The following is a 15,061-nucleotide window of genomic DNA, read 5'->3' as shown; positions in this document are numbered from 1 at the left end:
CTGTGATCAGATAAAGCATTAAGTGTCATTCCATTAGAGCCTGAAGTTAACATAAATTGTCTTCTGGGACATATAAGCTTGAATATTTTTTTTATGTTGATTGAACGTATGTTTATGAAGTACTTTATCTAACTACTATAGAGTTAATTTGCTGTGTTGTTTGAAAACCGTCCAGTTTCCATTATAGCTTAGAGAGTACAAAAATATTGACTTCTCTGCAATTTTCTTGTTTTCACAGCCAAGACATGCGGTTAAGCTATTATCAGTCCTTAATCAGATGCCACAGAGACATGGGCCTGATACCTTTTTCAACTTCCCAGGCTGTAGTGCTGCAGTAAGTTTTCAACCAAAATAGTACAATTTGAGGAACAAATAGATTGCTCCTTGCTTACATTTCTTTTAGTTTGAATTTGGAAATTCTTGCAAGGGAAACACAAGGGGAATTACAGTCCTGAGTATCACAGACCTTGCCTTCCATAGGTTTGCAAAGTAGTTGAAGTGTTGAGAAGTTAAACTTGAGAGGGTAAGAATGTCAAATAGAAGTTTTTTGACTGCAGAAATTACCATTACAGTGAAAACTGAAAATTCCAAAGAATAATACTATTTGATTTGAATAATGTAATTGATAGTACATTACATAAAGCCGGGGCTTAAGGAAAATGTAGTGATATGCTTATGCATATCATCACAGTGACATTTTAAAGTGACAGTTTAGTCAGAAATTCTTTTTTTTTTTTTTTTCTCTACTTGTCAGAACTCCTCCAGCTGATTCTTTTCCCTCAAGGCAGTGATTTAAATGTAGTCTACTTCTGGCTTTACTTTTTGAGATAACATATGACAACAAAACTCTTAAAAAGGAAAATCAAATGGATTTTCTCTCTTTAGTGCATGAAAACCTGCACATAGATCCAGTTTCAGAAAACCTGCACATAAATCCAAATATTGTGTACAGATTTAATAATATGTTTATTAAGGCAGTAAGTATAAATGTTAAAAAAAAAGAGAGAAATCCAAATTTGAGTACGTTCTGGTATGGCATGGTATAAGCTCACGGTAGAACTTGGAAACTTTTTGTAGAATCATAGAACAGCTTGGATTGGAAGGGACATTAAAGATCATCTATTTCCAAACCCCCTGTCATGGTCTGGGATGCCACCCACTAGATCAGGTTGCCAAGGGTCTCATCCAACCTGGACTTGTACACCTCCAGGGATGGGGCATCCACAGCTTCTCTGGGCAACCCATCCCAGTGCCTCATCACCCTCTGAGTGAAGATTTTCCTCCTAACATCTCATCTACATCTCCCCTCTTTTAGTTTAAAACCATTCGCCCTTGTCCTGTCATTATCTGACTGAGCAAAAAGTTGTTCTCCATCTTTTTCATGACTCCTTAAAGTACTGAAAATCTGCAAAGAGGTCTCCCCAGAGCCTTCTCTTCTTCAGCCTGAACAACCCAAGCTCCCTCAGCCTTTATTTATAGGAGAGGTGCTCCAGCCCTCTGATCAACTTCGTAGCCCTCCTCTGGACCCGCTTTAACATATCCACATTCTTCTTGTGCTGGGGACCCCAGATCTGGACACAGCACTCCAGATGGGGCCTCACAAAGGCAAAGCAGATGGGCACAATCTCCTCCCTTGACCTGCTGCCCACCCCTCTGTTGATGCAGCCCAGGATGCAGTTGGCCTCCTGGGGTGCAAGCGTGCACTGCTGGATCATGTCAAGCTTTTTGTCCACCACCAGAACCACCAAGTCCTTCTCCATAGGGCTGCTCTCAATGAGTTCTCCACCCAGTCTGTACTCCTGTCTGGGATTGCCCCGACCCAGGTGCAACATCTAGCAATAGCACTGATATTTTTCTTCAAGCTTAAACCACCACCTCTTCTCTGTCAATACAGCTGTCGGTGTGGCAGATTTCATCAGGGAAATAAACTGCCTGAAAATAACTGTTTTTCACCCGGGGTATTTTTTGGCTATATTACTTCCCTCATCTTGTTTGATATTCAGCTGCTCAAACAGTATTGCATAGGGTGGATTGTGTAAAGAGTTAATAGCTGAGTTTTGAAAGAGATAATTTCATTTGGTACTGCAATGTTAAAACCACAGTTAACCTCTCCTGCTCCAAAAGTATAGCTGTTGTAAAATATGAATTTCTATTATGACATACACTGCTGTGACATTTCTGGGCTTCAGTGGCAAATCCTGATTAAATGTCTATATTAAATTTAATTTTCTGTTATATATATATATAAAAAATTTTCAGGGCAAGAATTTCAAATTTTCATCCCCATCTAAGGAGGTGCATCAATTTTCATCAGTCATTGGAAATCATATTGAAAATTCAGTTTTCAGTACTGAGAATTGTACAGTGGCATAACGTTTCTTGATTGAAATGCACAGTAGGCATTCCTCTTTTCTTGGTCTGGACCTCGTTTCATATACCACTCATCATTGACTGTGCACCTGTAAATCAAGAAATACAAGTTTCAAATTTACGTTTCTTGAGCAGTCCATGTTGTATTATACCATGAAATTCTAGAGAGGAATCATTCTCTGAAGTGGACTGGGGGAAATGATTTATAAAATGATCCCAGCAACAAAACATTTTATTAGAGAAAAGGACTTAGTTTACAAGCACTGAGTTGAGATTTTCAGTTGTGACGCACATTGGTGACATCAGTATCAACAGAGAGAAATAGCATCACGTTTATCTGGTGTGATGAATATCTTTAAAGTTGGGTGCATTCTCCACATGTAACCAAGACTTCAGTGGTAATATGAAAGGGCTTAAAAGTCTGCTGCACCAATACTGAACTGCTGGCGAGAGCTGTATTATTATTGCAACTAAAGGTCTCTTCCCAGAACCGTGTTACATCTCTGCCAGTCTATCCCAGTAGCACATTAACCACTCCATTAGGAGGACACCTTATAACAGTGGTACCATTCCCAGGTGTTATTCCTGTTTGTCATCAAACACCTTTTCCCCTGTCTCATGCAGGGAACTCTCTCACAGGAGACAAGAGTTGTATCCCAGAGGATTTCCTTGAAATGTTTTGTACTGAGCAAACAGTAGCAGGGTAGTAGCATAATAAATATTATTTCTTTTGTCTAGTCAAATGCTAGCATAAGCTGAGCATATTGCTGTATCAAATTTTAAAAAATTACTTTGAGTTCCCTATCATTCTTAATTACCCGTTTCTCTGTTCTTAAAACTCCTTCAGCAATTGTCTTGCACTTTTTTGATGTATTTTACTATATGGTGTAGAATCTTAGTGTGAGTCTTAGAATCTTTTGTCTCTATTGTCAATAGATTTGTGCCCATTCTGATTTTAAAGAATAAAGGAATTTGTTGCTGGTAGTAGTATTCTGCATGGAATCAGCATAGATACTGTGCGGATACAGATACTAACGCTCCTGTATTATATATTATATTATAATATTATATATTATATATATTATAATATATATTATATATGTATTATATATATTATGTATTATATATACATATTATTATATACAAATATTTCTAACTGTGATTGAAGGACTAGAAAGTATTGAACAGAATCACAGAATGGTTGACGTTGGACCTCTGGAGGTCATCTGGTCTAACCAAGTATCGTAACTTAAAAATTGAAAACGACCTTACTTTGTGTATAGTTATCACACTCAGTGAAAAATATTTTTCTTTTACTGGTATCATAGAAAAAATATTTTAAATGACCTCAGAAGTTCATCTTGTCCAATTTCCTCCTTAAAGAAAGTCTGCCTTCAAAGTTAAATGATTCAGGGCAGTGCTCAGGTATAAAGAAAAGAGTTTGTGGAAACCTCTTTGTCAGTCTCTCAGCCCAGAGAAATAAAGCTTAGAAAAAAAAAAAAAAAAAAAACTTGGTCATGCCTTATTATTAACTATGAATGGAGGTAAGATTTTGTTCCTTACCTTACTAAGTGTTTGTAGGAAAAGAAAAGTCATAGTGCTCTAAGATTTCAGAGAACAACCTTTTTTTATACTATAGTTTTAATAGTGAATCTCTGTTTTACTGCATTTTGAGATTAATTTGATCTTAACGTTTAGATTTCTAGATGAAATTAATACTTACCAAATGCCAAATTTATATTTTAATTTATGCATAAGTAATTTTCCTCTTTTTTTCTCTTAATATTGCCCATTCACAAATTTAATTTCATGTCCTCTATCAGTAAATTTGAATAGTTAAAAATTATAGTATTTTAAAATAAATGGAAACTAATGCATTTATTCAAAAACACTATTTAAAGTTTTTAAATCTTCTTTGATATTTGAGTGTTAGAGAAAATCTGCAGATTTATAGCAGAAATTCAGAAAGACATTATCTTTGACAGTACTTTTCAAAAATATTTTTTTTAATTGCTGTTTCCTTTATTTTTTTTATTTTTATTTTTTTATTTTTTTTTAGGCAATTGCATTGCCTCCTATTGCTAAGTGGCCTTATCAAAACGGGTTTACTCTTAACACCTGGTTTCGTATGGACCCACTAAACAATATCAACGTGGATAAGGATAAACCCTATCTCTACTGGTAAGTAGCTTATAACCTTGTAGTTATAGTTTCTTTTGGCTTTCTAATAACCATTTATTTTTTAAATTTTAGTTTCTTACATGCTCTTTCCCTCCAAAATATCTGCAGATTGTATTGGTTGCCTGCTGTATGTAAACTTATGTTATCATCAGTGCTTTTTTCTTTGCCATTTTTAAAATCACAGATGCAAGACATTGTCTTCTGTCAGAACATGCTGGTATTTTCTTCAGTACTTCTTCACTCTTTATGTATTTAGTATGCATACCTTTTGTCATATTATTCTTAAAATTGTGTATATAAGTTATAGATGACAATTGGACACAAGCAGGATTTATCAAATTTAATTTATTTGGGAATATAAGAGTAGCACAAGAAGACAAGTAATCAAAAATAATGTTTCTCCCTTTATGTCATTACAGGTAGTCTAAAGAGCAGAACTTTTTTGTTTTCTGTGGAAGAGAGGACCAGCGTATGTGGTCTCAGAAAGTTTTTTCTTGTACTATCAGTACATAAAAATCTTATAGTTTATTCAGCAGGAAAACCAAAATCATTTATATTTTCTTCAGAATGAGTATCATATTAGAAATAATTCAGGGTTATTCTGGAGAAAACCAACCAACCAAAAAAAACTTTTCTCTATGCTTCTATCCGGGATAATGCTTCTTCGTGTGCCTGTTTTCTGCCAAGTGTTGTAGGTATTTTACTATGGAGATTTTTTTTTTCAAGCTGTTGGCTATAGCTATTTTTGTGAGAATTAAGGGTTTTTCTTTTTATTTTCTCAGCTTGCCAATGGTAAACACAAATGTAGTTATAGAACTGAGCATGCATACAGGAATTTAAGGCGATCATTTGTTTCTCAGTCACAATTTGTGTTTTAGAATTGGCAGTTTTAAGTCACGTAATTGGTTTGAGATTATTTTACTATGTCAGAGGAGAAAAAGCACACTGTGAAACTGCATAGCCCAAGATGTATGTTATTTTTGTTAGGGTTAGTGATGTAGAAAGACCTTTAACGTAAATGATGAATGATCCAATGATCCCCTCTGATTCCAATATAATGCACTAGCAGCAATAACATTAGGTTTGAATAACATCAGACATTTGATTTTGTTTTTCTGTGAGGTAGTTCTGTGGTTTATTATGATGTTGTTACAATTCTTATTCAATTCTAATATTTTTGAGCATGCTGTGTTTTTTTTTTCCACTGAAATAGTTTTAAATCCTACATGTGTTGAGATTTCTGGAATATTTATGTATACTTAATATTCTCTGTGTCAGAGGAGGCTTAGTTCTGGTTCCATTTTAAAATATATTGATATAGACTTTTTCTCCAAAACCGTAGTCTGCATTCACTTTGCTACTGAGAAGTGACATATGTTAGAATAATTGCCATGTGTACTCTAATTGCCACGAGTACTCATAAATCCCTGTTTAATAAACATTTTTCTTTGATTTTAGTGTTTTTTTGTTTTGTTTTGTTTTTAACATAGCAGTAAATGAACCCCACAAAGCTGCACTTTGTGTTCTCAAAGAACATCTGAATTTCTTTCTTCAAAAGAGTGTTATGGGTTTCACCTTAAAATTACACTCCAAATAGTATTTTTATTAATATACTTCTTATTAGCTACAACCATAACGTTTCCATGTTTTCTTTAAAAATGTCCATTGGTGGTATGACAACTATGATAAGTAACTTAATATAATCTCTATTCATTACATTTATTAGAATAAAAAGTCTAGCAGGGTAAGAAACCTTTTTTTTTTTTTTTCTTGGAGTTTATTTTTCCCTATGTGTGATGTGTACTTTTTCTTGTTTTCAGTAAAATAACCCAGAACATATCAAAATATAGTCTATATTTTCTTTCTGCAGTTGGGAAACTTGCCACAATATGTGGAGTTCGAACTCTCTTATTGTAGCACTTAAAAGATAACATCTTTAATAAACATACATATTTTGCTACATGTGCACACTTTTTAAGTAACCTTTGGGCATATCTATGCTAAATGAATGAATTGTTATCTCTCTGTGTCACATGTGTGCATGCACACACACACTGTAATTGTAGTTCGGTGTCTCACTTTTTTTTGTTACCTCTTATTATGGGATTATCAAGCATAAAATGAGATAATCAAGCATAGGACATGAAACTTCTATGACTAACAAGTTGAAGCTTTGCAAGTGCTTCATATGAGACACTGAAAAGAATCAGTCTTACATAAATCATATACCAAAACTGAGACTGAATGTAATATGACTATATGTAGTAAGAGAACCTGAATATGCCAGTCTCAGGAGGAAATTAGGGAACAATGCAAATACTTGTTGTTTTATATAGTGGCTTAAATTGAGTCATAATTAATAATTAAGAAAAGTATTCAAATTAAATTACCATCTAAGCTTCTTTAGGTAGATTTTATATTTTGCCATGAGAGGTTGAGTAACGGAGAGGCAATAACAACAAGAAACCAAAGCAATGATTTGTTCGGTTTTGAATATGTTTTTTGATCGTGTAACATCTTCTTCTGTTTAACTAAGTGTAAAATGTATCATACAAATTACCTCTTCATAGTTTCTTCTTTAAAGTCATCTGTCTTTTAAAGAATCTTGACTTTTTAAAAAACAAAACAAAACCAAACCAAACCAAAACAACAACAACAACAACAAAAACAGTAATGTACTTGCATGAACAACTTCAAAGACTGTGATTTTGAAACAGAGGTGCTGAAAACAGGGTCAGCTACAGTAGGTTCCTGAGGACCTTGTCCAGTCAGATTTTGAGTAGAGGAGACATCATAACCTCTCCAGGCAACCCATTCCAGTGTTCTACCTCAAAGTAGAATTTTTTTTACTTCTATTTAAATGGAATTTCCTGTATTTCAATTTGTGCCTGTTGCCTCACATCCTGTTACTGGATACCATTAAGAAGTCGTCTCTGGTTCCGTCATCTTTAGTCCCCACCCTTCAGGTATTTATACATGTGGATAAGATCCTCCTGCCCCCTTTGAATTCTCTTCTCCAAGACTTAATAGTCCTTTCTCCAAGACATAATAGTTCTTTCAGCCTCTCCTCAAGTTAGAGACTTTGATTATTCAGTCATCTTTGTGGTCCTTTGCTGGACTCTCTCTGGTATGTCCACGTCTTTCTTGTACTGGGGATCACAGAACTGGACACAGTACTCCAGGTGTGGCCTCAGCAGTGTTGAGGAGAGAAGGATCACCTTCCTTGACCTGTTGGCCATGCTCTTCCTAATGTGGCCTGGGATGCCATTTGCCTTCTTTCCACAAGGGTGCCATATGGGCTAGTGATCAGCTTACTGTCCACCTGGACCACCAGGACCCTTTCTACAAAGCTAATTTCTGCTTGGTCCCCAGCATCTATTGCTGCTTGAGGTGTTTCCTCCCCAGGAGTAGGACTTTGCATGTTCTTTTGTTGATCTTTAGGAGATATTTGGCCCATTACTCCAGCCTGACAAGGTCCCTCTGAATGGCTGTACACTTCCATGGTGTATCAACCACTCTTCGCAGTTTTGTATCATCTCTACACTTGGTGAGGATGCACTCTACCCCACCATTCAGGTTAATGAAGCTGAACAAGATTGGACCCAGTATTGACCCCTGGGGTACTCTGATAGTAACTGTCCTCCAGCTGGACTCAATGCCCCTATCACTTTTAGCCAGCGTTTCAGCCACTTTTCAGACTGCCTCGGTCTACTTATGTAGATCATTCTTCATCTGCTATATTCGCTATGTTAGAGCGTTGAAAAATCTTTACAAAAAAATCAGGATAAACAACATCCACAGCTTCATCCACCAAGCCAGTCATCTCATCATAGAAAGTTATCTGTTTGCTCAAGGATGATTTCCAATTTGTAAATCCATGCTGACTATTTCAGGTCACCTTAGGTATGATCCAGGTGCTAAGTGAGTGCAGAAAGAATTGTCCAGAGACCTTTCTGGTGGGAGAGAGCTGTTATATGAACCTGACTATAATATGAAACCTTATGCTTAGAAATGGAGAAGGGAGGTAAAGGAGTCCTTTCACATTTGCCAGATGTGAGGGAAAACTATTGTTTTGTAATTAGATGAACACTAGATGCTGCTTCAAGAACTGTGAGCCAATTTGTTAAATATATATATGTATAGCTGTTTCTTAGGATGGTGTTGAGCAGCTGCTAAGTGAGAGTTTTAATACTTGTGTATTAAAGCAGTTATTGTAACTTACCAATTACAAAGTCAATGGTAACAATACTGAAAGGAAATTCTTTGACATTTGTATGGGTGCTAAATAGAAATAAAGAACAGACTTTGTTAAAAAGCAGTCAGGTTCAAATGGTAAGGTGAACAGAATTAAATAGCACAAATTTTAATACAAGCAATTGGAGGTCATATACCTAGCAGTGAATAATGGGTGCCATGCTTACAGAATCAGTTGTTATGTATTAGACAGGTGTAATTACAGAAGGATCTTCAGAGTTATTGTAGGTAACCAACTGACCATAAACTGCCTTTTCAATGTTCTGACTGAAAGAACTAATGTAACGTTTTCAAGGAACAAACAGAGAAAAGAGTGAAGGTGATGTGGTTGCTTCCTGAAATCTTGGCAAAAGCATTGCTGGAGTGCCATTTATAGTTGAAAATCACTGCTTCTTTTAGGAGACCATGTTAAAATTGGGTAGAATTCAAAGAACACTCTGGAGTGAACTGTGCTCTGGAATACACGTTTGATAATGAAACTTTCCAAGAAAAAAAAAAGGGGGGGGGGAATGAAATTAAGGATAATCTTGACTTCTGTTTTTAGAATTTAAGCAAAAATCTCGTGATGATGGATTGTTTAATGTGAGATCTGGGGGGTAAACAGTGGGGAAAAAATCAAATTTTTAGACACAGTCCTATGGTCACTATAACTATTACAATTATAATAATACACAGTATAATATTAATCATGGTTCAATAAATCATTGGAATTGTTCTCTTAAAAGTGGCATATAAACTGTGAAAATTTAGGGCTATCTTTAAGCACCCAATTGGGAAGTCTCAACACTCTAAGTCTCTATATTTGTTTCTGCTAAAATCAGAGTTAGGGCAACATTGCGTCCAAGTAAATTCAGGACTTAGACAGACTCAGCACAGATATTAAGATTTTTTTCATTTTTTATTCTATTTTGAGATGCTCTATTTCAATTTGTGTATTATGGTCTGTAAAGAAATTAGAGGGTGAAACTTGGGCTAGATTGTCATAATTTTAGGGTTTTGTCCTTAAAAAAGTCCAAGTGCTTCCACAACCATGTAATGGAAGAAAAACTAAAGTTTCTGAAACAATTTTCTAAATTCTGTTTTTAAAGATGTAGGGACAATAAGTACCAAAGAAAGCCTTCCAGACTTTTCATTCCATCTCTGGTGCTAATAATAATAGAGATAATGCTAAACAGTTGCAAAAGCATATAGTGGAACTCCAGAATTAGTAGAAAAGAAGCCATTTTTTCCTTCAGGCAAGAATTAATTAGGATACTGAGTCTGAGAATATATTATCTCAAATGCTCCTATCTTAAATTGCTTATAACAATCCTAAGCTAAAGAAACTGGACTCATTAAACCATTTCACCAGTGGATGGAAGAATGCTTACCTGCTATTGAAGTGTAACAGCATCCAGTAGCTGCTTTGAGAGAAGAGATGATATGAAGCTGATAACTGTTTTTATGAACTATGTGTAGTAAAATCTTATACCAGCAGCAATGGGAAGTAGTTTAATGCTCATGAAACCACATGGGGGTTGACAGTATTGTTCTTGTCTCCTCTGTGCTTTTCCTTTTTGTATGTGGCAAGTTCTACATGTGTAGGTAATAGGTAAGGCAATTTATGTGTACTGTCCTAGAGAACAGTCCTAGCCTACTTTACTTTTGGCAAGAAAGAAAATGTGAAAATTAACATAATCTGTGTATTATAATATTGAGGTAAACAGAGAACAAATTTGTGTTCTCAGTTTCTCAACTATGGTTATATTAGAATGCTAATTAATGTGGGGAAAAAAAAAAAAAGTGAAATCTTGATTGGTATTGGCAAGCCTTCATGTTTATAAAATCATACTATTCCAAGATGGAGAGAGCTGTCCTGCTCAGAAATGAGCTATTACTTCATTATTTCAGTGCTTTCTTGTCTTCAAATGCTGAGCTCCAGGAAGTTACACAACTAAGGACATTTCAGTATTTAAAATTTCAGGAACAGTCCAGTTTGACCACAGTGGTGACAAAATCAGTCCAATAACTGGGGATAAAAGGGAAAAAGTTCAAAGGTGTAGACATTTCTTCAAAAGCCACCACCCCCTTTTTGCTTTTTTTTTTTTTTCCCAGGGTGTTGTCAATGTGTAACAAAATATTTATTAGTTTCTGTTAAAAGCTGTAGCATGCATTTTACAAAATGTTACTAATGTTTTACCAGATAAAAATATAATGGCATTTTATCAGATAAAAACATAGTGGCATTTACACTTATTGGCTGTTGGCAACTTAAAAAAAATACATATTATTTGACATTTTTAATCAAATAATACTACACCATATGCCAGAATGTAATGAATCTGTACATTTTTTTCATTATCCTTGAAAATCTGATTCTGTTAGCCAAAACTATTTTAGCTTATAGAGATAACATATGTTGCTGAGAAACAAATTTGGCATTGTGAGAGATGCAGCTATCCTGTGAAAAGTTCTTTGAATGCCATGAAGCCCAAAGGAGGTAAATCAAAGTCTCAAACTAGCCCACAACATATCCAATTGTTTGTATTGTCAAGGCTACATTTTTACATGTTTAACCTTTATTTTATTGTATAGAATTAGTACTGTGGTATTGTAGGTTATTTGTATAGATGGGTAATGCAGGTTATATCTATGTATGGGTAGTGTTCTCCCCTAAGGCTGTTCACTGATGCTTTTTGTTGTGGGATATGGCTGCCTCTGGGGTCATTGTGAAAACCAAATCCTTAAAGTAGGTCTGTGTTGAAACTAATTCTCAGTAGACAAAGGAGAATGGCAGTGTTATAAATTGTCTTCACTTTTGAGGTCAGTTGTGATGGGCAGCACATTATTTTTTTCCTGTTCACTCTTAGATTATGTCTTAGGTTTATTTAGGCTTATTAAAATAGTGTCTTCTTTTTGCAAGGAGGGTTGTTTGGAAACCTATATAAAGGGCTGTGGCAGAGGAGCGTGCTCCTTCCAGAGTGGCAGCTGGAGGGGAGCAAGAGTTCTGTACCACATGCAGAGGCAGATAGAAGACTGAAAAAAACCACAGCCTGAATTTGGGAAAATAAAGCTTCAGTAGCACCTTAACATTCTGCTAAAGGGAAAGAACAAACCAAAACATGGCTCCAGGCCAGCAGAACCACACTGATGACCAAAGCTCACAGAATCATGGACTGGCCTGGTTTGGAAGGGACCTTAAAGATCGTCTAATTCCAACCCCCTGGCCATGGGCAGGGATGTCACCCACTAGATCAGGTTGCCAAGGGCCTTATCCCCCGTCCAGCCTGGCCTTGAACACCGCCAGGGATGGGGCATCTACAGGTTCTCTGGCAACCTGTTCCAGGGCCTCACCACCCTCTGAGTGAAGAATTTTCTCCTAACCTCTAATCTACATCTCCTCTCTTTTAGTTTAAAAACATTCACCCTTTTCCTATCATTATCTGCACAAGTAAAAAGTCACTCTGCATCTTTTTTATAAGCTGCTTTCAAGTATTAAAAGTCCTCAGTGAGATCTCCCTGGAGCCTTCGCTTCTTCAGGCTGAACATCGCCAGATCTCTCAGCTTCTCTTAAGCTCTTAAGTACTCCAAATGGGGCCTCACGAGGGCAGAGTAGAGGGAGACAATCACTTCCCTAGACCTGTTGGCCATGCCCCTGTTGATGCAGCACAGGATGCAAATCTACAATTTGGAGACCACTATGTCATGTGGGACCATGTCAAAGGCCATTCAAAAGTCCAGGTAGATGACATCAGTCGGTCTTCCCTTGTCAACTGATGCAGTTACTCCATCATAGAAGGCCACCAGATTGGTCAGGCATGATTTGCCCTTGGTGAAGTCATGCTGGCTGTCCCAGATCACCTCCTTATCTTGCACATGCCTTGGCATTGCTTCCAGGAGGATCTTTTCCATGATCTTCCCAGGCAGAGAGGTAAGGCTCATTGGTATGTAGTTCCCTGTGTCCTCCTTTCTACCCTTTTTAAAAATGGGAGTGATGTTTCCCTTTTTCCAGTCACTGGGGACTTTGCCTGACTGCCAGAACTTTTCAGATATGATGGAGAGGGGCTTGGGAATTTCATCAGCCAGTTCCCTTAGTTCCCCTGGGATGCATGGCATCAGGCCCCATGGACTTGTACCTGTTTTGTTTCATCAGGTGGTTGTGAACCTGCTCTTTACTTATAGCGGGGGGGAGTTTGCTCACCCAATCCCCAGCTAGAGGTTCACGGACTCAAGAAATGTGGGAAGGCTGACTGGCAGTGAAGATTGAGCAAAGAAGTTATTAGGTACCTCAGCCTTCTCCATGTCTGTTGCTACCAGTTCTCCCTTCTCATTTATCAGAGAGATATTCTACTCTCCTTGGCCTTTCTTTTCTGGCCAATGTAAGTATAGCACCCCTTCGTGTTATTCTTTGCATCACTTGCCAAGCTCAGTTTCATTTGTGCCTTGGCTTTCCTGATCCAATGCCAGATGTGCAGCATCTGGACAGCATCCATTTACTGTTCACAGGCCACATATCCCTGCTTCTGCTGCCTATTTCCTTCCAACACCTCAGTTTGACCAGCACGTCCATGCTCAGCCATGCTGGTGTCTTACCTTCTCTGTTTGATTTCCTAAACATGGGGATGGAGAGCTCTTGTGCTCTAAGAAAAACATCCTTAAAGAGTTGCCGGATCTGTTCAGCTCTTTTTGACCCTAAGGACAGTATTCCAGGGAATCTTGTTCACTAGGTCTTTAAATAGCTCAAAGTTTGGTCTTTGGAAGTTCAGGGTCCTGACTTTGCTCTTTGCCAGGCCCGTGTTCCTTGAGATCATAGACTCAAACAGGGTTTGCTCACTGCAGCCCAGACTGCCTCTGATCTCTGACTTCGTCTGCATTGGTTCACCAGGCATGTGATATGAGGCATAGTACGCTGCAACTCAAAAGATGACTTAAATCAAGACTGTAAGTAAGGACCTCTGCACAAGGACATGCTGGTGTGGAGAAGAGTATGTCTATAGATGTTCTTATTCCTGTTCGCTTTAGCCTGATCACTCTGGTTTTTTCCATTTAGTATAAGTTTTCTAATTATTAACATAAAACAGCAGCTTTCTGGAATTTGAGAATTTGAATGTCATTTTTTGACCCCTTTAAAAAAATTACTTTGGAAAAAACATCTAAGATCTGGCCACCTCAGGGTGTAGTCATACCACCTATCTTGTAAGGCTTTTTTTTTTGTTTTGTTTTGTTTTGTTTTTTCTCAGAAGGTTTTGGTTTATCAGCTATATTCTTGACAGTGAAGAAAGAGGAAAATCTTTTTTTCTCCATTAATGTACACATACAGATTTAACTATATGTTTCTGAAGATGGACTTAAGTATATAATTATGCATTTTTTTGCATATTGAAATCAGGGTGGTATTAGTATAGTGGGATGGTATTAGTATAGTGGGATAGATTAAAGATGTAGAGTTTCAGCAGCTATTAAGTAAGATGAAATTTGAACTGTTTGCATGTGATTCTCACCTCTTAATGGCACTACGAAAAAACAAGTAAATGTGTTTAATGAAAATATTCCAACAGTAAAACCATTTAAAACATCATTATTGTAATAATATGAAATTATTTTGAAAACAGACTGCATTAATGAAATGAGAAAGTGTTAATTACTGGGCTATATGAGTGTATGCAAGTGTTCATATATTTGTAATGATTCTTTTTTTAATACTTTAAAAACTGAATTTCAAATTTATGGATGAACTCCACCATTTAGAACCAATATATTTCAGTCATTGATTATTTTTTGTATCTTAACTTGTGACTTTTAGACTAAAATTTTTGTAAATTGTGCTCCGTATTAATGATAACACACTTCTCTTTATTGTACACAAAAGGGAATAAGTGACATAGCTGACATAGCAGTAAGTGTGGAATGAACATTTTAAAAATCTTGTGTTTAATTTAATTCATTGATTTCCACCAACTACATTTGCAAAATGTCTTTTAAGAAGGCCAGAATATCTCTTTATAATGTTTTTAATTTCAAAAACACATAAAGAAATGTATTAACTTTCAGCTTTTTCTATCTTTATGATGTTTGCCACAGGAAAACTGAAAACCTTTATTAAACTTACTTTTTAAAAATTGTAATCCTTCATCTAATTAAAATAAATCTACAACTCAGAGGTCTACAACTTCATAGATCATTGTCCTAACTAAATCATCAGTCCTGAAAAAGAAATAATTCTTGTGCATAGTAATTACCCTGAATCCAGACTTACGTGTCATACCAATTGTGTTGT

The 15,061-nt window shown here is 36.3% G+C and overlaps 1 protein-coding gene across 1 annotated transcript in view; it reads left to right on the top strand.

Annotated features, from left to right (window-relative positions):
- The window catches only part of NBEA (neurobeachin), a 516,634-nt gene that overhangs the window by 94,337 nt on the left and 407,236 nt on the right, over window positions 1–15,061 (top strand). Inside the window, exons 4-5 of the mRNA XM_050714797.1 lie at window positions 239–334; window positions 4,430–4,551. Of these exons, the coding sequence (XP_050570754.1) occupies window positions 239–334; window positions 4,430–4,551 (218 nt within the window). The remainder of the gene's footprint in view (window positions 1–238; window positions 335–4,429; window positions 4,552–15,061) is intronic.

This window comes from Cygnus atratus, chromosome 1 (assembly GCF_013377495.2).
Source record: "Cygnus atratus isolate AKBS03 ecotype Queensland, Australia chromosome 1, CAtr_DNAZoo_HiC_assembly, whole genome shotgun sequence".
Lineage (NCBI taxonomy): Eukaryota > Metazoa > Chordata > Aves > Anseriformes > Anatidae > Cygnus > Cygnus atratus.
The sequence above is the reverse complement of the archived record's forward strand: the minus strand, read 5'-3'. Positions and strand labels throughout refer to the sequence as shown.